At 50.9% G+C, this 23066-nt stretch overlaps 1 protein-coding gene and 1 long non-coding RNA gene across 2 annotated transcripts; one reads left to right on the top strand and one right to left on the bottom strand.

Moving 5' to 3' along the window:
* Nucleotides 1-1874: 1874 nt before the first annotated feature.
* On the bottom strand, nt 1875-3522 carry LOC122227253. The gene is made up of 3 exons (XR_006205943.1): nt 3473-3522; nt 2652-2781; nt 1875-1909 (listed from the first exon to the last, which is right to left on the bottom strand). It is a non-coding gene; the product is annotated as an uncharacterized LOC122227253 (long non-coding RNA).
* Nucleotides 3523-3784: 262 nt separating this feature from the next.
* IFNLR1 (interferon lambda receptor 1) lies at nt 3785-22643 on the top strand. The gene is made up of 8 exons (XM_042953664.1): nt 3785-3849; nt 3932-4131; nt 7554-7677; nt 15058-15242; nt 17392-17534; nt 19780-19939; nt 20259-20392; nt 21368-22643. Exons 1-8 carry the CDS (start codon nt 3785-3787, stop codon nt 22136-22138), a joined length of 1782 nt encoding a protein of 593 aa, XP_042809598.1. The 3' UTR covers nt 22139-22643.
* Nucleotides 22644-23066: the final 423 nt, after the last annotated feature.

Here is a 23066-nt window from a genome sequence, read left to right as displayed (position 1 = left end):
TTCTCCAAATGCCTAAGCCCCAGTTGGCTCTTAACTTTTCCCTCCTCTCCTGCCTTTTCCAGTGTTTATTGACCCAGTCTCGCTAGGCCCCTTGCTGGCCCAGGCAGGAGAGGGAGAGGCTGGGAATCCTCGTACAGCAGTGTGGTTTTATACACGTTATTCTCAGAGTCTGTGGAAGAGGCACGATTATAAAATCCCACCTGTGGACAGAAACATGACTGTGAAGTCATACTTTCAAAAGAGATACTGAGGTCTTGTAAGTATGAGTCAATGTCAAGTTCAGCTTAGTAAACATTTAAGTGAGTGGCTTCCTGCCAAGAACCAGGAGGGAAGCTGGGTTGTTTGGAGCATGCAGAATTGTGTTTGAGCCCCAGATGTTGAAGGTGCGTGGGTCTTACCTATCCTGTGCCAGGTCCTGAGGATGTACTCAGGAAGAGAGAGATTCCAGGCACAAATATGATTTCCGTGAAATGGTGATTAAGTAGTACAAAGGAGACATATGTGGGGACTGGGACGAAACCAAAGTCAGGAAGTGAAGAAAGCGCCCTGAGAAAGTGACTTAGGGGCTGAGACAGGAAGCAGCAACAGGCACTGACTAGGGGACAAGGGGGAAGAGCAACCTGGGAAGGGAAAACCCCAGGAGGTGAGACAGACAGACAGACAGACAGACAGAAGGGAGAGGAAGGGAGGGAGGGAGGGAGGGAGGGAGGGAGGGAATGGGGGAGAGAAACCAGCAGAGCACTCTGTACCTGGAGCCTAGAGAATTGGAAGAGAGGGTCAAAGGGAAGGTGGAGGCCACATTGTAAACTTGATCGTGTGTAAGACATCTTGAGCCTCGTGCTGTGGAACGTAAGCCTTATTCCCCACTTAGGGCTTGGGATGTGCTTTGTTCTAACCTTGGAGAAGCTCAGTGATGGTTCTTTCCCAGTGTAGAAATGCAGGCCTACGTAGGCTCAGAAGAACCAATTGGGTGCATTTCTTCACAACTCCGTGTTCGGTGACCTCACGTTGAACTTGCCATGGAGAGAGTCACCCCAGAAACTGACACGGGGCTTCCTCCTGTTCCCCGCCCCCCCAGACCCACTTGTTAAACATTTTCCAGCTGACCTCCCGGTTTAGTGCTGTGATCTTTGCAAATCAGGAAGTGATCAAGATCAGGGAATTTCATTTTTGTCTGCCCTTAACCATCTGGAGGATAAATAGCAGAAGTTGAAACCCACGGGCTTTGAGGACGGCCAGACCAAGGTTCAAATCCTAGCCCCATCACTAATCAGCTGTGTGATCCTGGGTAAGCGACGTAACCTCTCAGAGTTCCGTCTGTTAAAAGGGATACAAATACCCACCTCGTGGGGTTGTCGTGAGGATTAAACACCACAATATATGTAAACTGCAGAGGCTGTTGCACAGCAAGGATTCAAATAAATATTAAGGGTATTGAATGCTGTTTTAGATAAAGAGATCTCAGTAGAAGTATACTCATTTTATACCAGAATGGATTTACGAGCAATACTGGGGATAGTGGAAAGGTCCTGGAGTGGCACACTGAGGACCTGCGTAGACGCTAGGTTGTGGTAACTGGCTGAGATTTTTCTGACCCGCATCCAAGATGACTTCCTTTAAGGTTTTGAGAGAAGTAACTAACCTGACCTTTATGGTCACAAAATGTTCTTTCATGTTGATTCAGAATGTCATCCAGACGTACGGTTTCCTAGCTTGAGATTATAGGGTATGGGGGAAGGGGGCGGGGAGAACAAGCACGCGGCAGATTTTGTCAAAAAGAACAGGTACCATCGGGGCGCCCGGGTGGCTCAGTCAGCTAAGCGTCTGACTCTTGGTCTCGGCTCAGGTCTTGATCTCAGGGTCGTGAGTTCAAGCCCCGCACTGGGCTCTGTGCTGGGCTTGAAGCCTACTGAAAAGCAAAACAAAAAACAGGTGCCAGATTCAGACAAGCCAAGTGGGTGGAGCAGGTGGCAGATGAAGACATTTCCCCAGTGCCCTGTCCCCACTGCCACCCTGCTCCCAGTTCACTGGGATTCTTGGCCTGAAAGAGCTGCAGTGGGTTGGATGAAGTTGGTTGGGGGGGTGGGGGGGGGGCGGGGGTTCTTCCATCTTCCTTGTCTTTGAGGTCCAAACATGGTCCCTGTAAGCCCCTGTCAAGTAGTGTTGACTGAGGGGCACCTGGGTGGCTCAGTCAGTTGAGCGTCCAACTCTCCATTTTGGCTCAGGTCATGGGATTGAGCCCCATGTCGGACCCAGCGCTGAGAGCACAGAGCCTGCTTCTCTCTTTCCCTCTCTCACTACCCATCCCCTACTCTCTGTCTCTCTCCGTCTCTCTGTCTCTCTCTCACAGATAAATAAACTTAAAAGAAATAGTGCTGACTGAGCTGAAATCATAGATGCGAATCTCAGAACTGTCCTGAGATTCCTGAATGTTTTCACCCAGGGCCAAACTCAGGGCCACTTTTGGATCCACCTAGTTCTGTGAAAATGCATTCTCTCAATCGAGAACTGCCGGGATACAGCTTGAGAGCCGGCACCTGCAGCAGGATTCTCTGTGCTCTGTATCTCCTCTGCGTTCACCGGCTTTATCATAGCCCACCAGTGGTCACTCGGCCTGTCACGGATACCCACAGAGTGGACAAAGCAATTACCCGAAGGCAGGGTGGCCATGCAGTCAGGCCGGGTGCCGAATCCAGAACCCAGCACCTGCATAAGCTCTCTGGGTCCTCAAAATGGCAGTTTCCTCTTCTGTAAAGAGGAGGCAATCCCTCCTTGGAAGTACTGGGAAACAGAAAAAATGAAAAGAGAAAGAGAAGAAGATAACATTTAATAAAAGGAGAGCAATGATCACCTTTAGAGTTTGTCGGAAAAGCGATACATACAAATTATTGAAAAGCTTAGAAACGAAACATGAGCAGAAAGAAGAAACTTAAAATACATGTGTATAATATAGAATATATATATATTACATAATATATAATATGTATGTTATATATTATAGATTATATAATACATATATATTGCATATATATACATGTACACATACATGTATTATATTATAACAATATACATAATACATATATAATACACACCACACATATATAATATACATATACGTATACACACATGTGTATAATATGTATACATATAATCTGTATAATATACACATATGTATATTACATATGTGTGATGTATTATATATATTTAAATCCTCACCACCCAGAAGTTAACAACCACCCGCATATCGGTGTATATCCTCCATCTGCTATCCATGCCTATGCGCACACATATTTTTTTTTTTAATGGGACCATATTTTGCTACTTGCTTTTCTGCCTCTCCAGTACGCTGCCAACTTCGCCGAGCCGTGACATATCCCTTGGCAGCCTCCTTTTTAATGACGGTAGACAATTCTGCGGTGAGGCTGTTTCCATCACTCGGAAGCTATTACCGTCGGGGTGACTGGTAACACACCTTAGGCTTTGGTGTCGGAGGCCCCAGCTTTCTCCGGAAGTAGGCTCTCGAGGCTGCCATCCCCTTGTGAAGGAGGCAGAGAGTCACAGGACTGACCCACCAGATTCTCGGGGGGGATGAAAGTAGCTAACGTGCGGGAAGTGCTTGGCTTAGTACCCGGCACATAAAACACGCTCGGACACCGCCAATGGGGTCTGAGGCTGTGCTGTTGAACTGGCCCTGAACTCTGCGTGCTGTTTGACTTAGCTCCCGTACTGGAACCCCTAACTGTGGCCGTCGGCCATCAACCCTTCTCCTCCCCTTCCCCCAGGCATGGCTTTACCGAACCGCCACCCCCGGGATGCGGCGGAGCAAACCGCCACGCAGACCCGGAGGAGGTTCCAGCCGTCTTTGAGCCGCGGTGGCGCGGGGAGCCGGCCGGCCGCCCAGCTCGCCGCGGCGGGGCTGCCCCCGGGGAAGCCCCCGCCGAGTCCCGGCCCGCGGGGGCGGGGCCCGCGGCTCGGCCTCCCATTGGCTGCCGTCCGCAACCACCTGCCGGCCGGCGGGCGGCGGGGCTGGAGGGGGGACCTGGCGGCGCCCGGCGGGCAGCGCAGGAGCCGGCGTGGCGGGGCTCGGCCGGTGGGTCCCCCTGCTCCTGTGCCTGCTGCAGTCCACTCAAGGTAAGGGCGGGGGGCCGCGGGGCGGGCGGGGGGGGGGGCGGCGGGGCGCCTGCCCTGGGCGGCGGAGCTCCCGGAAGGAGGGAAGTGGCCTCAGCCCGGCCGCCGCCAGAGGAGGGGATGCGAATCCGCCCTGCCCACCCACCGCCCGTTTTCTTCTACACTGGGGCTTGGAACTCGACACACCCGAGTCTTTGCAATTGCTTTCCGGGAGGAAAGAGACCCAGATTCTTACTGCCAGTCCAGCTCCAGGTGAACAGGAAAAGACGGTGGCAGTTTAAAACGCAGCTGCATTGATTTACAGAGTGCTGTTTCAGGTTTCCCCGGGAGCCCTGTCCTCTGCATTCACAGGACGCTGGATCCTCCGTACGGTACCCGGGGAAGTCAGGGGAGTGCCCTGTCCTCCCCCGGAGTAGCCATCCTTTCCCCCTGGGCGGTTTCAGAAGTTCCACCCAGACCCGAGGGGAGGGAGCTCTGGCTTAGTCTGCGTGCTGCTGTTACTCTAACGAAAGCCACCTTTTTTTTCTGAGCTCCCACTGGTAAATAAGGTGGCAGGGTACAAAACACCCCAGGATAGGACCTACCCGCCAAACCCCAACCAATCAGGAGAAGGTCCCAATATTGCCCCCAGTCTTAGACTTCCTAGTCTTCCGCTAACAATTTAAGACCCAGAAGGGCCCTGGGGCACAAGCTAATACTGATAATTAATACTAAGACTTCTTTGTGCTGGGCACATTACCCTATTTAAAGCGAAACAACCCAACCCTTCTATGAGGTAGGTTCTATTTTCTCCCTTTTCGGATGGGGAAGCTGAGGCCCAGGGCACTGAGGGGAATTGCCCAGGAAGGAAAGCGCAGGTGAGACCCCTGAAGAGAAGGCTAAGGCTGAAGCAAGCTCGGCCAGCTTTGGCTGTGGGGTGGGTGGCTAGAGCAGGACCGTCCGTCCACCTGGGTCAGCTCAGGGATGCCCCAGCCCCTGGCACCTCTGCGCAGTGACTGCTGTTGCAGCTGGTGAGGGACAGTGTACCTGTGTGTGAGGGGTGGGGGTCCTCTGTCCCCCTGTTTCGCTGTCAAACTCAATAGTTTTCCCATCTGGGCCTAACGCTACTTTTACCGGAGGAACACTTAATGTACCCAACACAAACTGTGTGACAGTTTAGGGTGAAGGTCAGCCAGATCCAGGTTCAGATCCTGGCCCCCACGCAAACTGGCTGTGTAGCGTCAGGCCTATTGCCTACTGTCTGTCTGTGAATCTAGTGCCCCTGCACGGAAGGAGAATGGCACCTACCCTATAGGCTGGTTCGTCCTGAGGGTTGAATGGGGCTTTGTGGATAAAGTGCCAGACCAGGGCGTCCCACCCTTTGAAGGCTCAGTAAATAAGGTAACTACTGTCGTGGCTATTTCTCCACTGTGGCCAAGTTCAGACTTTGGGCCTGTCCTGCCCACAAGATACCTTATAAGCTGAAAAAAAAAAAAAAGGATACCTTATAAGCTGATTGCAGATAGACTTTGGCCTCTGCTGGTCACCAGCTGGAAAGCTGGGAACAATGATAGCACCTGTACCCCAGTGACCCAGTTCCTGCCAAAGATCACAGGATGGGGTGGAAGCAGGTGCCCACATTTGGGTTAAAAGACCAGAAGTGGGGAGCCATGCTGAGAGCCATCGGTACAACCACCCTCCACCCTGATGCCATTCTGTAACCTGTATGGATTTCCACCATGGCCCGTGTGACACTTCAGGGCGCTGAATTCTCCCTTGGGTCCACGAGCTTCTAAAGGGCAGGAATGGAATTGTGTTCCCCTGTGAAACTCGCGGCACAGATGTCATTGGCCAATAGCGGTTCGCAGATGTTGGAAGAATAAAGCTGAACAGGCCCCACGAGAACGTAGAAGAGGAAGTATGATCAGGAGCTCAGAATGTGGAGTTGGCTAGGCCTGGATGTGAATTCTGATTCTACAGCTTATTACCTGAGAAGGCCTGTTTCCTCATGTGTCATGTGACGGTCACAGTCAGTACCTACATCCTAGAGATGTGGGGAGGATTCAAAGAAATGCAACCCATGTACTTAGCGTAGTTCCTGGTACGTAGTTAGGATGCAGAGCACATTAGCTGCTGTCATCATCATCAGTCAGATGTGTCCCACCATCAGTCACCACTACCATTTCTTAGAGATATCAGGAAAGACTCCCCGAGGGAAGTGACTTTGGAATCAAGTCTTTAAAGGATTAGATGGTGGAAAAAAAATTAGAAGGTGAACAAACACCAGGCAGTCGAAGACCCCTGGGTTCAGAGGTACCCAAGAGAACGCAGTAGTTTGAGAAGGACAAGAAACAAGGTTGGCTGGAGCCTAGTGAGCCGACTGGGGAGAGGTTGACAAGATGGCCGGTCATGTACCTCACTAAGGAGCGTGGACATTTTTCTAAGGGCGAGGGAAGGGCATAGAACTGGGAAGAGGTGTCATCAGGTGTATATTTCAGAAGATGAGGGTTAGCAGTGAAGAAGAGGTGCCGAAGAGGGGAAGCAGAAGCCAGTTAAGGGTGGTCGGGGAAAGGGTCACTGGGACCGTGACATCTGGGCAGAGATGTGAAGGAAACAAAGGAGCGAGCCTGCTAGAGATCCAGGGGGAGAACAGTCTAGGCGGAGGGAACAGCTTGTGGAAAGGCCTGGAGGAAGAGGGTGCCTGGCAGGCTCTAGAAACAGCAGAGAGGCCAGTGTGGCTGGAGAGCAGCGAGCACGGGGAGAGCTGTGGCTGGGATTAGGTAAATCTTGTGGAGGATTATAAAGACTTTGGGTTTAACCTTGAATGAAGTGAAAGCCAGTTGAGGGTTTAAAGCAGAAACGCCACATGATCTGACTTTCATCTTAACCCTTGCTGCTTGCTCTGTAGAGAATGGGCAAGATTGGAAGCAGGGAGACCAGTTGGGCGGCCTTTGGACTAATCCAAATTATCACAATAGTCATTTAGTCAACAAATATTTATTGTGCACCTACTCTGAGCCCGGAACCGTTGCAGACAGGCTCTGGGGACATGGCTACGAACAGAGCTGAGCCTCTGCTCCTGAGACCCTGTACCCTCCTGGAGTCCTGGAAATCCAGTAGGTGGTTCCTGTCCTGCGGTGTGCTTCTGAAACCCTCATGTGCCAGAATGGGCAGGAGCTTCCTGTCCATAGGACAGAGCAGCCACTGAGGCCCACGGAGGGGAAGGGGCTGCGATACAGCCGGTCCGTGGCAAGGCCGTGATTGGCATCCTGAGCCTGGGCTCCCAGCCGACACCATGTCCCCTGTGCTCTAGCCACCCCAGATGACTCCTGGTTCTCAAACTCAGTGAGCGCCCGACTGCCCAGCCCGCCACTGGTCAGCTCCAAATGGCCCACGTCAAGAGCAGCCAGGAGCTCCAGGCTTCAGGACCTCTTTCTCTCCCACAGGGAGGCCCCATCTGGCTCCTCCTCAGAACGTGACGCTGCTCTCCCGGAACTTCAGTGTTTACCTGACATGGCTCCCAGGGCCTGGCTACTCCCAGAATGTGACCTATTTTGTGGCCTACCAAAGGTAGAGGGGAGCCTCCAGTCTGGCGTTCGGGGAGACTGAGGAGGTGGGCCGAGGCTGGAGGGGCTTGTGTGGGCCTGCGGTGGGGTGTGGCCACTGTGGTTCCCTGTGTCCCGGGGGAGATAGCATGGGCAGCTACCTGGAGAGAATGAGATAAAGGTCTGGCGGCGAGAACGATGTCGACTGGGGCACAGGGCACAGGTGATGGGCCCGCAGGGGGTGGGGACGATCTCTGAGAAGAGTCAGAACACGGCTTGAGGAGAGCTACGAGGGCCCAGTGGTAGAATTCTCCAGGGCCTGGGGGAGGTGCTTGGAGTTGTGCCAGCTGACAAGGGAGGGCACACGTATCTCCTGCAGAGCCTGTGTTAGGCGTCGCTCCACAACCTTTCCCCTACGGCGACTTGAGGTCCTGCCCAACGGGCAGCCCAGGCAGCCACTGCCAACCCAGAGGAATCTGAAAGTGGAAGCAAATTTGCCATTTTTGCACCCAGATGGGAGTCACTTGAGGTTCTTTCCTCAAGAACCTTGAGGTCACTTGAGGAGGGTAAGGTGATAAAAGCAGAGAGGCAGGAGGACTCCTCTAGGATTGGCGAGGAGGAGGAAGCAGGAAGGGGGAGGTGAGCGCTGTGGACGCGGGACCCGCCTGTGCCAGGCTGAGCGCTAAGGTCTCGCGTGAAGAGTTCACTTTTTGCTCCCTGGATCCCCAGGCATGCCTGCATTTCCCCCATTTTAGAGGCGAGGAGCCTGAGCTCAGAGAGGTGCTGTGACTTACCCCAGGAAACCAAGGATGGAGCCAGAAGAAACAGCCAAGTCCGTCCGACCCCAAAGCTCATGCGCTTCCTGTTCTGTCATGTTCCCTCCTCCTGTAGCATCCAGACACAAGCGATGGGGGCCTGCCTTGGAAAAGGGCACACGGGCCAGCAAGCTTTCAAAAAAAAGAACTGTGGGGGGGGGGTGCGTGGGGGACTCAGTCACTTAAGCATTCGACTCTTGGTTTCGGCTCAGGTCGTGAGTTCGGCTCAGGTTTGTGAGTTCAAGCCCTGCATCGGGCCCTGAGCTGGCGGTGCAGAGCCTGCTTGGGATCCTCTCTCCCTCTCTCTCTGCCTCTCCCCTGCTCGTTTGCGCTCTCTCTCAAAATAAGTAAGTAAACTTAAAAAAAAAAAAAAAAAAAAGAACTGTACAGAACTATATCAGGAGGCCGAAAACACCTAACATGTACCGTGTCGGCACGTTAAGTGTCTTTATTGACACACAGCCCTGTGAGGAGAGAGCAGCCGAGGTCTTCTGCAAGAGGATATTTTGCTCAAAGCCCCATAGCTGGGAATAGGGGAGCCAGAATAAACTGATTAGGGTTGAAAGTCCCTCCTCTGGACTTTATGATGTTTGCCTTCCCCTTGACACTTTTAAACACCTATGAGGATTCTAAAATGATGATATTCTAATTGTATCATTTTTTTTTTCATGGATTAGTTGGAATTATTTTACAAAGACATGCTTCCTCTCCTGTAGTATGTGATATTCAGTGGTACTCTTCAGATGGGCCAGATGGGACATATCCTTCATTTTTTTTTTTTTCTCAAGTTTTCAAGATCACGAATTGAATTCCTTCTAATCTCCCAAAGGTGATCAATTTTTTTTTTTAATCGTTATGAACTCGAGTGCTTAAACATATCTGATGGTTTCAATCCATTGCAACCTGTCTACTCGTTAAAACTTGAGTTGTCCCATCTCTGGCCAGCAAAAAAATCTTTTCAGGTTGGCTCCAGAGTCCTTTTAATTTGACTCTAGTAGTTTTGATTATTGCTGTTATAAACAAGATGTTGCAGGATCATTTGCACAATTCCTGACCTAAAACCAGAATCAGCCATTTGTCCACTTAGTAGAAAATGGTTTTTTTTTTTAATTTTTTTTTAACGTTTATTTATTTTTGAGACAGAGAGAGACAGAGCATGAACAGGGGAGGGTGAGAGAGAGAGGGAGACACAGAATCCGAAACAGGCTCCAGGCTCTGAGCTGTCAGCACAGAGCCCGACGCGGGGCTCGAACTCACGGACCGCGAGATCATGACCTGAGCCGAAGCCGGATGTTTAACCGACTGAGCCACCCAGGCGCCCCTAGAAAATGGTTTTAAAGGACACAATGTGTATGTTAGCTGTGCTGATCACTACTTAGCTATTGCTTTAGATTTTTTCAGTGAGTGTGAAATGGGTAGATAGATAACTATAATTCCACCTCTGTTCCTGGCTTCTGCTGAGATGGGTGATTAAATCAGCAAGCCCCATCCATGATCTCCTTATGAAATGAGTTTTCAACCACACCCATGGTGTTCCTTCTAGAACATGCTTTCTAATTTTTTGCCATATGCATAGGCTGAGAATTTCCTACTTCTGGTTTCTTTTTGCTTAACAGTCCTTCCTATGTGCCTGTCTTCCTCTCTCCGTTTACCATAAGCAGTAAGGAGAAATCCGGCCACATCTTCAACACTTTGCTTAGGAATCTCCTCAGCTGGGGTGCCTGGATGTCTTAGTCAGTTGAGCGTCTGTCTCTTGATTTCTGCTCAGGTCATGATCCCAGGGTTGTGAGATCGAATCTGCATTGGGCTCTGCACTGAGTGTGGATCCTACTTAAGATTCTCTCTCTCTCTCTCTCTCTCTCTCTCTCTCTCTCTCTCTCTCTCTCTCTTTCTCTCTCTTTCTCTCTCTCTCTCTCTCTCCCCCCCCCTCTCCCCCCCTTCTCTCCCTCTCTCTCTTTCTCTCTCCCTCCCTCTGCCCTTTCCCCACTCACATTCTCTCTCTAAAAAAAAAAAAAAAAGAAAGAAAGAAATCTCCTCAGCTAAATATCTAAGTTCATCACTTTCAACTTCTATTTCCCACAAAACACCAAAACACAATTCAGCCAAGTCTCTGCCACTTTGTAACAACGATCGCCTTTCCCCCAGTTTCCAGTAAGACACGCCTCCTTTGCATCTGAGCTCTCCCCAGAGCCACCTTTGGCTCCATAGTCCTACCGATGGTCTCTTCAAGGCACTCTAGGCATTTTCTAGCACGCACCTGAAAATCTCTCCCACCTCTACCCAAACCCAGGGGCAAAGCCACTTTCACATTTTCAGCTATTTCTTACATTAGCACCTGATTTCTGGTACCAAAATCCGTATTAGTCTGCTAGGACTACCATGACAAAATACTATAGCCTGAGTGGTTTAAACAACAGAAATTTATTTTCTCTCAGTTTTGGAGGCTGGAAGTCCAAGATCGAGGTGTCAGCAGGTTTGCTTTCTCCTGAAGCGTCTCTCCTTGGCCGTGGAAAACGGTCACCTTCTCTCTGTTCTCGCATGACCTTTTCTCTGTCATGGCTGAGAGTATGGCTGAGAGTCATGGCTCTGTCAGGCTGAGAGTATGCCTGGTAGCCTCTTCTCTTCTTTAAAGACTATAAGTCCAGGGTGCCTGGGTGACTCAGTCAGTTAAATGTCTGACTTCCGCTCAGGTCATGATCTCGCAGGTCATGAGTTCGAGCCCCGCGTCGGGCCGTGTGCTGACAGCTCAGAGCCTGGAGCCTGTTTCGGATTCTGTGTCTCCCTCTCTCTCTGCTCCTCCCCACTCATGCTCTGTCTTTCTCTCAAAAATAAATAAACATTAAAAAAAAATTTTTTTTAACTATTAAGTCCGGTTGGTTTAGGGTCCCACCCTTATGACCACATTCAATCTTAATTATCTTTTTATTTAAAATTTTTTAATGTTTCTTTTTATTTTTGAGAGAGAGTGAGCGAGTGGAAGAGGGGTAGAGACAGAGGGAGACACAGAATCTGAAGCAGGATCCAGGCTCTGAGCTGTCAGCACAGAGCCCGATGCAAGGCTTGAACTCAGAAACTGCAAGATCATGACCTGAGCCGAAGTCAGACGCTCAACTGACTGAGCCACCCAGGCGCCCCTTAATCACCTTTTTAAAGGCCCCATCTCCAAAAGCCTATACAGTCATCGGGGGTTAGGGCTTTGGCATTTGAATTTGGGGGGAATGCAATTTAGTCCATAATATCTAATAAACTGGATTTCATCAAATTTAAAACTTTTAGTCTTTAAAAAAAAATGCTTAAAGAAAAAGAGAAAAGTCCAGCCATTGAGAAAAAGATGTTTACAATATATACACTGGAAAAAGACTAGTATCCAAAATAGATAAAGAACTCCTGCATCACAATAAGAAGACAAATCACCTGAAAAAACTGGAATAATCACTTCACAAAAAAGTGCACGAGTGGCCAATAAGGAGTGGCCAATAAGCACATGAAAAGATGTTCGACAACCTTAGTCATTAGGGAAAGGCAAATTAAAGCTACAATGAAACGCAACCACACACCAACTAGAATGGCTAAAATTCAAAGGACTGACAATACTAAGTGTTGACAAGCTTGTGGAGGAACTAGAACTCTCCTGCACTGTTGGTGGGAATGTACAGTCACTTTGCAAATCAGCTTGACAGTTTCTTGTCAAGTTTCCCCTTCAGTTACCAAATCTCCCAGGTTCTACTCCTAAAGCTTTATTTAAGAGAAATGAAAACATGTCCATACAAAGACTTGTACATGAACATTCATAGCACTGTAATTCATAATAGCTCTGTTACGGATTGAATTGTATACCCTCATATTCATAGCCTGAAGGTCTAACCCCCCACGTGATTGTATGTGGAGATAGGGCCTTTCAAGAAGAAATTAAGGTCAAATGCGGTCATAAGGGTGGGGCCCTAAGCCAATAGGACTATGTATTAATATTTCGGTTAATAATTTGCTGATGGTTTGAGGCGCCTGGGTGGCTCAGTCGGCTGAGCGTCTGACTTCAGCTCAGGTCACGATCTCATGGTTCGTGAGTTCGAGCCCCGCATCAGGCTCTCTGCTGACAGCTGGGAGCCTGGAGCCTGCTTCCGATTCTGTGTCTCCCCCTCTCTCTGTCCCTCCCCCATTCATGCTCTGTCTCTCTCTGTCTCAAAAATAAATAAAAATTTTTAAAAAATAATAATTTTCTGATGGTTCACGTGTGGCTCAACCAATTTTTTCAGTCCTATTTATGTTCATTAAGCCAACTTTGATAATTACGTTGTTCTTTTTTTTGTGCTTTATGTATTTAATAATTATTTTTACTTGTTCAATCTTCAATTACTGAGTGAGGCATATTAAACATTTCTTATTATAATTGTGGTTTTTCTGTTTCTTCCTATAGTGTTGTCTGGTTTTGCTGTCTAGAGTGTGTATCTATTTAGCAGGCACATATAAGGGAGAATTTTTTTTAATATATAATTTATTGTTAAATTGGTTTCCATCCAACACCCAGTGCCCATCCCCACAGGTGCCCTCCTCAATGCCCATCCCCCACTTCCCCTCTCCCCCGCACCCCCATCAACCCTCAGTTTGTTCTCCATATTTAAGAGTCTCTTATGGTTTGCCTCCTTCCCTCTCTGTTTGTAACTTTTTTTTTCCCCTTCCCCTCCCCCCTGGTCTTCTGTGAAGTTTCTCAGGATCCACATGTGAGTGAAAACATATGGTATCCGTCTTTCTCTGACTGACTTATTTCACTTAGCGTAATACTCAGGGAGAATTTTTTTTAATGTTTATTTATTTACTTTGAGAGAGACAAAGTGTGAGTGGGGGAGGGGCAGGGAGAGACCCTTAAGCAGCCTCCACGCTCAGCGTGGAGCCAGACGCGGGGCTCAGTCCCACGACCCATGAGATCATGACCTGAGCCGAGATCACGAGTCAGATGTTCAACCGACCGAGCCACCCAGGCGCCCCAGGGAGAGTTTTTTTTATATCATCCCGGTAAACGGAATAATTTTTCATTATGTGGTGATTCTTTTCCCCTTTAGTATTTCTTTGGACTTTGAAGTTTATATTTTGTCTGATGCTAATATAGGGGCGCCTGGGTGATTCAGTTGGTGGGGTGTCTGACTCTTGATTTCGGCTCAGGTCATGATCTCACGGTTCATGGGTTCGAGCCCCGCGTCGGGCTCTGCAGCTCGGAGCCTGGGGCCTGTTTTGGGTTCTGTGTCTCCCTTTCTTGCTGCCCCTCCCCCACTCATGCTCTGTCTCTCTCTCTCTCTCTCTCAAAAATAAATACACATAAAAAAAATGGAATATAACTAGACCAGGTTTCATTTTATTGTTAACGTTTATATACTGTAACTCCAGCAAGAAACAAAACAGGAGTTCTTTCCAAAAATCCGTCCTCTTTGCTGCCCCCATCTAGCCTCCCCCACTCACGGGTCATTCAGTTCCCAAACCCAGGAGTCGCTCTGGTTTCTCCCTGCCTCGTGTCCCACATCCAGTCCACGAGCAAGTCCTGTTGGCCTTACCTCCAAAATATAAGCCCAGTCCAGCCCATTCCTTACATCCTCACCTCTGTTTTCTCTTAGACCGCTGCTGCGGCCTCCCAGCTGGTTTATCAGAGGTTGATCTCTCAAAAACAGAAATTAGGTCGCCTCAGCCCCCCCATTCAGAACTTTCCAGTGGCTTCCTAGCACACTTGAGATAAAATCCAAGCTCCTTGGCAAGACGGAAAGGCCCTGCCTGCTCTTCCCACCCACCCCTGTGCCCACACCTCTCCCCGCCTCACCCGCTGGCCTTGAGCCCCGCTGGCCTCCTTGCTTTTTTCTGGACACTTCCTTCCCCCAGGCCTTCACCCGGCTGCTTTGCCATTGCGGCCTCAATATTACCTTCCTGGCCTTTCCTGAGCCACCTGTGGAAAGGAGTTCCCCCCAACCCCTCCCCCCCACCACCTGCCATGCCATTCCCCCTTGTCACTGCACGTACCTGCTCCCGGATTTACCTCAGTGATGTGATGATTGTCTCTCACCCCTTCCCCGTCACGTTCCCGAGGGCAGGACCTGCCCGGCATTGCCAGTTCCCCAGGAATAATGCCCGGGGTGCTGGTCCCTTCTTTGGACAACGGTGTTCTCAGAACAGTCACATCACAGGCCTGCGGGTCCCCGCTGACAGCCACGCAGCATCCAGCACGATGCCTGGCACACAGCAGGTGGCCCGCAAGGCCTGAGCGGAGAAGAACGGGGGAAGTGGCTGCTGGTACCAGTGATGGCAGGCACCATGCAGCCCTGGGGAGGCAGGAGGAGGAGGAGGAGGAGGAGGAGGAGGAGGAGGCAGGCTGGCCTGCCGGGGGCCCCGGAGCTAGTGAGGGACGCAGCCGGGATCCCACCGCGTGCTTCTCTCCAGAGCCTGAGCTCCTAACCGGACTGTTCTCATTCTGTCCCAGCCCGTGGCTGGCTGATAGGTCAGACGGGTGGACGATCAGGCAGATGAAGGGACAAGGGAGTCGGTGTTCTCCAAGCTCCCTGGCCCCAGAGGCTGAGTCTGCAGCCCACGCTCTCTCCTGTCTCCTCCCTCAGCGCTCCGACCCCCAGACGGTGGCGAAAAGTGAAACAGTGTGCAGGAACCAAAGAGCTGGCCTGTTCTCTGATGTGCCTGGAGAAACAAGACCTGTACAACAAGTTCAAGGGGCGTGTGTGGGCAGTTTCTACCGGCTCCAGGTCCCCCCCGGTGGAGTCCAAGTACCTGGATTACCTTTTTGACGGTAGGTCTGTGGCTAAGGGACCAGGTGGGGGGCTCCCTGTCCAGGCCCTGCTGTCCCGGCCACTGTCTCCACTTCTCTAAAGCAGAGGCAGCCCCACGTAGCCTGGCATCGTGGCAGGTTGTCAGGGGAGATCTGCCGGCATATGCTTGGTGCTATTTTTTATGTTCAAGTTCTCTTTAAGAAACAAATTTTTTTTTTTTAATGCCAGTTGCAAAAGTAACTGCTGTACAGTGTAGAAATTGGGGGTGGGGGGGGGCAAAGAAAATAGAAATAGAGAGGAAATCATCCCCCATGTGTACCACATTCAGAAATCACCAGTGTTGGGGTGCCTGGGTGGCTCAATCAGTAAAGTGTCAGACCTCTGCTCAGGCCATGATCTCGCGGTTCATGGGTTCGAGCCCCGCAGTGGGCTCTGTGCTGACAGCTCAGAGCCTGGAGCCTGTTTCAGATCCTGTGTCTCCCTGTCTCTCTGCCCCTCCCCCGTTCGTGCTCTGTCTCTCAAAAATAAATAAATAAATGTCATAAAAACAAACAAACAAACACTGAATGAGGAGAGCACTTTTCTCTTCCCAGTATATTTTATCTCTAATCCTAACGACAGACCTGTGGGGTTCATTTTCATTGCCCCATTTAAAAAAATAATAATAAGTAAGATTCACAAAAGTTAAGGAAATTGCCAGGACACACAGTTAATAAGGGGTGGAGATGGAACGTGAATCTGGGTCTTTCTAGTCTTGAACACGGTATTTGAACCAGACCAAGAGTGAGGCGGGGTGGTAAGAAGGAGAAGATAAATACTCAGACAATATCCTCACGGAGCTGAGATCTGTAACTTGCTGCCCAGCCTTCTCAAAATACTTGCGAGCAAATTAAGGCTCCGATGGAGAGGAGGAAGGGCTTGAATGAAGGGTGGCAGGGAGGGAGAGTAGGAAGGAAGAAGAACTGGCTTGGGTACAAGCTGGCTGGGTGGATGGATGAAAAGGGTAGAAGGACGGATGGGTAAGAAGAAAGGACGCATGGAGGGGGTACAGAGGACATGGTGGAGGAGGGGAAGGAAGAAGGCTACATGGAAAGACATGCTCACCAGGAAGGAAGGATGTGTGGATGGGAAAGATGGAGAACAGGAAGGAAAGGCAGATGGACGGGTCACGGGCTAGATGGAAGCAAATAGAAGGTTGACTGGCTGCCTGGGAAGGGACGGAAGGACAGGAGGAAAGGAGAACAAGGGAGGGGGGACAGACAAGAAGGAAAGATGTATGGAAAGTGAAGAAGAATGGATGGATGGGGAGGGTGGATGGTAGGAGAGCAGGTGGTTGGCTAGACTAAAGGCAGGAAGACAGTCTAAAGGAAGAGGAAGGAAGGAAGGGTGGGAAGGCGAGCGGGCAGACAGGCTAGAAGAGCGAAGGATGAACAGGCGGATGGACGGACGGACAGGACGGACAGGAATAAGAGATTAGAAGGAAAGAGGCGGCGAGGAGGTTACTTTTGTAAGTAGTATTAATGTTGGCTTTGCCTCCGCCTCCCTAAAGCTCTCCTGATTCTCCCATAGCACACTCCATGCCGGAATGACCTTTCCTGCCTTTTCCTGCCCTCGGCTGTGGCCCTGGTCATTTTCTCGCTTGAGTTTCGGTAGTTTGCATACTTCATTTCCCCCGAATTTCCTCCAGCTCCTGGAGGTCAAGATCCCCGTTCCCTCCAGCTCCCTGCCCAGGGCTTAATATGTAATCGGAGTCCACTGGACTCTGACCCACAGAACCGAGATAATGCGTGTGTGTTGTTTGCAGCTGCTCTGTGGTGATGTGGCACCAAGTGGGCAAGATTCTGACAGCCCAGCGATACGGGAAGGGCGCCCAGGTGCAAGGGACAGCATGAGGAAAGGCAGGTTAGCTGTGAGCTTGGCCTGTTCATTTGACCTCTCCGAGCCTCAGTTTGCCTCTTCTGTAAGATGGGAATAGTGGTAGCTCCCTTCCAAGGTCACTGCAAGACTTCAACCAAATGGCTTGAAGGCTCTTGATGCAAACACTAGAGCCATTTTTCCCTTTCTAGGAGCGGTCTCTGGGCTGGGGGCAGGGCTTGGGGGGAGCGGAGGAGCAGGCCTGCCTGGGGGCAGGGGGATAGATGCTGACAGGTCTGGTTCTATTTCTGCCAGTGGAGCCAGCCCCACCCGTCCTGGTAGTCATCCGGAAGGAGGCGATCCTGAGCATCAATGCCACATATCAGCTGCCACACTGCATGCCCCCACCGGATCTGAAGTACGAGGTGGATTTCTGGAAGGAGGGAACAAAGAATAAGGTAGGAAGCCTCTTTCCTGCCCTCTGGCTGGACGCCACCCCCCCCCCCCGCCCCCGTCCCCTACCGCCCCACCAAAACCCAGTGCCTCTCACCCTCCCTGCCTGCTTTCTGCACACCAACTCCAGGAAGCCTTCCCCGCATACCCCCACCCCTGGCAGTCACTCCCTGACTCTGTGCAGCACGATTGGCCTGCAGCCCACCCCTGCCCTTTTCCCCCTAAGAGGCCAAGCACAGGGCGTCCTGCCCCTTCGCATTATAGGTGGTAACAGCACAGTTTTTCTACCCAATATACATATATATATATTTCATTTTTAATTATGAAATCCTTTTTTCCCAATGATATCTGATTGAAGCATGAGAGGCGCTAGGAAGCCTGCTTGCCAAGCCCCTGGATTCATTACCAAAAAATCAGAAAGTACAGATACGCTCTAGGAAGAAAACTAAAAGTACCCAGAGACTACCACAAATACCCAGCTTCAGACTCGTTTCTCACACATGAACATGTGCCTGTCTGCACATGTTTATTGATGGCAGAGGTCAGCCAACTTTTCCCGTAAAGAGCGAGATAGCAAATGTTTTTTTGAATTTGAGAGTCATGTGGGCTTTCACAGCTAGTCAACTCTACGTCTACTGCACAGAAGGAGCCATAGACACTAGGTCTATAAATGGGCATAGCTGTGTTCTAGGAAAACGCCGTGTACAAAAATGGTGGCAAGCCACATTTGACCCGTGTAGTTTGCTGTCCCCTGGTTTTGTTCTTTCTGTCTTGCTGAACCAGCATTCACACTCCTGACACTCTGCATATGTGCTCTGGATCCCAGGGATATAGATCGTCTTCAGATGGTCCCTGCCTTTAAGGATATCTCAAATATTCTAGGGGCAGCTGGGTGGCTCAGTCACTTAAGCATCTGACTTTGGCTCAGGTCGTGATCTCATGGTTCATGGGTTCGAGCCCCGCGTCGGGCTCTGTGCTGACAGCTCAGAGCCCGGAGCCTGCTTCGGATTCTGTGTTTCCCTCTCTCTCTGCCCCTCCCCAGCTTGAACACTCTCTCTCTCTCTCTCTCTCTCTCTCTCAAAAATAAATAAAGATTAAAAATTTTTTTTTTCTTCAAGAACAACTCAAACATTCTAGACCACCCCCATCCAATAGAGGTAGAATGTGAGTGGGCGCCCGGGTGACTCAGTTGTTAAGTGTCTGACTTTCGCTCAGGTCATGATCTCGCGGTTCATGAGTTCAAGTCCCACATCGGGTGAGCACAAGTCCCACTTCTCTCTCTCTCTCTCTCTCTGCCCCTTGCTCACTTCTGCCTTCTTTCTCTCTCAATAAATAAATAAATAAATAAATAAATAAATAAATAAATTTTTAAACAATTAAAAAAAGAAATATAATGTGAACCACATGTGTCATTTTAAATGTTCCTCATTAAATGAAGAAAACCAAGTTAATTTCATTTTAATAATTTATTTCATCCCATAAAATGTTATCATTTCAACATGTAAATAATATGAAAACTGTTGGCATGTTTTACATACTTTTTGCACCTAGTCTTTGAGGTTTTTTTAAGGTTTATTTTTGAGACAGAGACAGAGAGACACAGTGTGAGTAGAGGAGGGGCAGAGACAGAAGGAGACACAGCATCTGAAGCAGACTCCAGGCTCCGGGCTGTCAGCACAGAGCCCGACGTGGGGCTCGAACTCACGAGCCGCGTGATCATGACCTGAGCCGAAGTCAGATGCTCAACCGACTGAGCCACCCAGGCGCCCCACACCCAGTCTTTGGAAGCCCATGTGTATTTTATAGTTGGAGCGCATCTCAGTTTGGACCAGTCACACTTCAAGTGCTAGTCACCACATGTGACCCACACCAGACTGGGCAGGGAAGGCCTAGCGTTTTCCGGGTCTGTGATGGCTGAAGGATGCTCCCTACCCCCAAATACACCGTGAGGCTCCGAGCGCAGGCAGCCTGTGGAATCTGCCCTTCAAAGAGGGACCCGCAGGCCCCGGGGGGCGGCACACAAGGGGGACTTTGAGTGGCAGGGCTGCTTCTGAGCTCAGTCCATCTGTACCTCAGGACTCGGTGGAAAAGAAGCCAGATGATGCTGGGAGGTGCTCCCTTAATGCTTAAACTTTAACGCAGGGAAAGATGTGGGGGTCACGGCAGTATCTTGCCAGCCCCACCCTGTCCCGGTTGTGCAGAGCCCATCCCCACAGCAGGTCTGCCCACCCCTGTTCTCTCTCCAAACAGACACGATTTCCAGCCACTCCCCGTGGCCAGCCAGTCCAGATCCCCCTGCAGCCAGCCACCAGCGGACCCTACTGCCTCAGTGCCAGAACCATCTACACCTTTGGTGATCCTAAGTACAGTGGGTTCTCTAAGCCTACCTGCTTCTTCCTGGGGGCCCCAGGTGAGTGCAAAGTGGTACAGAAGTGAGGTTTCCCACCCCACCCCCCACCCCGGGACAGACTATCTTTATCATAAGGTGGTCAAGAGCATGGGTCTAGAGATAGACTCACCTCAATTAAAATCCCAGCTTCACCATACCTGCTGTGTGTCTTTGGGTAGCTTACATAACCTCTCTGAATCTCAGTTTCCATAATCTGTAGGGTCGGTATATTCTTCTGAGGATCACGTGGGATAATGTACGCGAAGCCCGCTGCACAGGTGCACTTGATAGATGAGAGCCATGGTCATTGTTTCTGTGGTTCTCGTTCTTCCTTCCTTAGGAGCCAACTGGGTATTCCTGGGGTTGCTGCTGCTTCTGCTTCCACTGCTGTTGGTCATTGCCATCGGCCATGTGATCTGGAGGAGGTTCACAGACAACCCCTGGTTTCAGCAGGCAAAGATGCCATGGGCCCTGGTATGGCAAATCTGGGCATGTGCAACAGAGGCGGAGGGTTGTTAAGAATAAGGAAATGGGGCTGGACTTAGACATAGGTCAGACGGACAGACCAGACTATCAAGATAGTCCACACCACGGACATCTCCTGTCTTTGTGTTTAAATTTCCACCATTAGCAATTCATTCCTTTGGCGCCAAATTCAAATGGCAAATATTCAATTTGAATTGAACTTCGCCAAAATTCAAATGGGAGGGAGCAGTGCCTTCAGTCTCCAAAGTGAAATAACTTCATCGGGTTTGTCAGGTACTGAGAGCAGGGCCACTAGCCTTGGGACTCAGGAGAGATGCCCAGAAGGGGGAAGGGGAGAGGGTGGTACCAAAAGGGGGAATCTTAGAAGGGTCCCAACACTTAGTTCACGGTTTAAGCAAGGGTGAGTCTTGCCTCGGCTGACCCTGGGATCCCCTCCCTTGCCTGCTGCCTCACTTCCTTAAGGCTGTGGGCCAGTTGGGGCAGAGGGGATGCCTGGAGAGGTCAGATGGGTCCAATTTGTTCAAACGAGGGTCTGCTGAGGGTGGCTGGGCCATAGGTGAGGTGTGGTGGGCACTTGGGTCAGGATGGCTTTGAGGATGGATTCTGAGTATCTTGGCCACACAGGAGTGGTTTCAAAGTCCCTGGCTCTGGGACCCTCAGGGAAATCCCAACTGAATGACAACGTCTGTGTTAGACATTTCTGCGCCCCGCCCCGCCCCTCACCCGATGGTGCCCTGAGCCCCCAGCTCAGTTACCCCAGGGGTAACTTGCCTGGTGATACCCTCTTATGGGCGGCTCTCCCCAGCCCCACTGAAATTTCCTACTCCCTTGCTAGTGTTTCCTGGGATCACTTCCCAAAAGAACTATTTACATTTGAATCTTTGTCTCGGGGTCTGTTTCCGGGGGGACCCAGGCTTCAGGAAAGCCTAAATTTTCCCTTCTTTTCTCCCCTCCCCAAATCAGGACTTTACTGGACACAGACGCCCCGTGGCAACCTTTCAGCCCTGTGGCCCTGAGTCCCCAGATGCCTTGATCCTCTGTCCCCAAAAGGAACTGACCAGAAGGGTCAGGCCGAGCCCTAGTGTCAGGACCCCAGCCACCGTCCAGGCAGGATCAGAGGAGGACAGTGCTGAGGAGGAGAAGGACGATGAGGAGGACACAGATGACGGTGTCAGCTTCCAGCCCTACATCGAACCACCGCCCTTCCTGGGGCAGGACCACCGGACCCCAGGGCACTCGGAGGTGGGGGGCACCTGGACTCCTCCCAGCCAGGCCGAAGGCTCCTCGGCTGCGGATGCTTCAGACAGAAGCGGGGCCAGCACTGGGGGCTCCTCTCCCCGGGATGAGCCCGAGTCTTGTTGTTTAGCCAAGAAGGGACCGGGCCAAGGGCCAGGTGGGGATGGGTGTCAGGAGTCTCTCCTCCTCCACGAATTCTCCCAGGACCTGAGTTTCCTGGAAGATCCCCTGAAAGACAACCTTTCCTCCTGGACCAGCTGCTTTTCATCACCAGGGCTGAATCTGGTCCCTGGGGAGCCCCCAGTTTCTCTTCACACACTGACGTTTTGCTGGGACAGCAGCCCTGAGGAGGAAGAGGAGGAGGAGGGGGAAGAAGAAGGAGGAGGAGGGGAGAGGGAATCAGAAATCGAGGGTGACGTTACTGGCAACTGGAGGGCTGAGAGCCTCCAGAAGGCTGAAGTCAGAGGCGGGACACTAGGGCATTACATGGCCAGGTAAGCTTTCTTCAGCATCCCTCCAAGTCTAAGCTTTCCAAGGACCCTAGACGCCACCTGGACTTGAGAGCCTGGGCGCATCCTGCCTGAGGCCATAGAGGGCTCTTACGGCACTTTAGAAACCCCAGCCGCAGAAGCCACCCCATCCTTTGACTCGCCGGCTTCGGGCCGACCTCTAAGAAGGGTGAGGACAAGAATGGGCCGAGGTCAGAGGCTGACTGGCTGTCACATCACCCCACTGCCTTTGGGGTGACGGGGCAGTCAGAGAAAGCATCCCTGGACAATGTCAGAGGTCAGGTCACAGTAGACAACCAAGGGCTGACGCCACAAGGGACCATCTGGATCTGGGGGGAGGGAGGTTTGGAGCACATCTTTATGAGTGTCATACCTTTCTCTGGCACCTGCTGAACTCCCGCCTCCCCCGAGTCTTAGCCTCCTGGTTCATGAGTCCTCTAGCGTGGACCTCAAAACCCAGTAAGCAGGGGATAGTCTCTGACTTACGGAATTAACACAGCTTTTTTTTTTTTTTTTTTTTTTTTTTGAGAGAGAGAGAGAGAGAGAGCATGAGCAGCGGAGGGGCAAAGAGAGAGGGAGAGAGAGAATCCCAAGCAGGTTCTGCGCGGTCAGCACAGAGTCTGACCCGGGGCTCACACTCACGAGCTGTGAGATCATGACCTGAGCTCAAATCAAGAGTCGGACGCTTAACCAACGAAGCCAACCGGGCGCCCCTCCGGTTTTATTATCAGACAGACCTGGCTTCAAATCCCAGCTGTGCCATTTACCAGTCACGTGACTTTGACTAGCAGCATTCACTTTTCTCTGGTGTCCCCTTCGTCTACCTCCTGCCCTCCACCTTCACTTCCTCTCTCCTCCCGGTCAGGAAACCTCACTCTCAGAAGGCAGAGCCCAGCCAAGAAGGACCCGGATCGCTC

The sequence above is a fragment of the Panthera leo genome, chromosome C1 (genome assembly GCF_018350215.1).
Source record: "Panthera leo isolate Ple1 chromosome C1, P.leo_Ple1_pat1.1, whole genome shotgun sequence".
Classification (NCBI taxonomy): Eukaryota; Metazoa; Chordata; class Mammalia; order Carnivora; family Felidae; genus Panthera; species Panthera leo.
The sequence above is the reverse complement of the archived record's forward strand: the minus strand, read 5'-3'. Positions and strand labels throughout refer to the sequence as shown.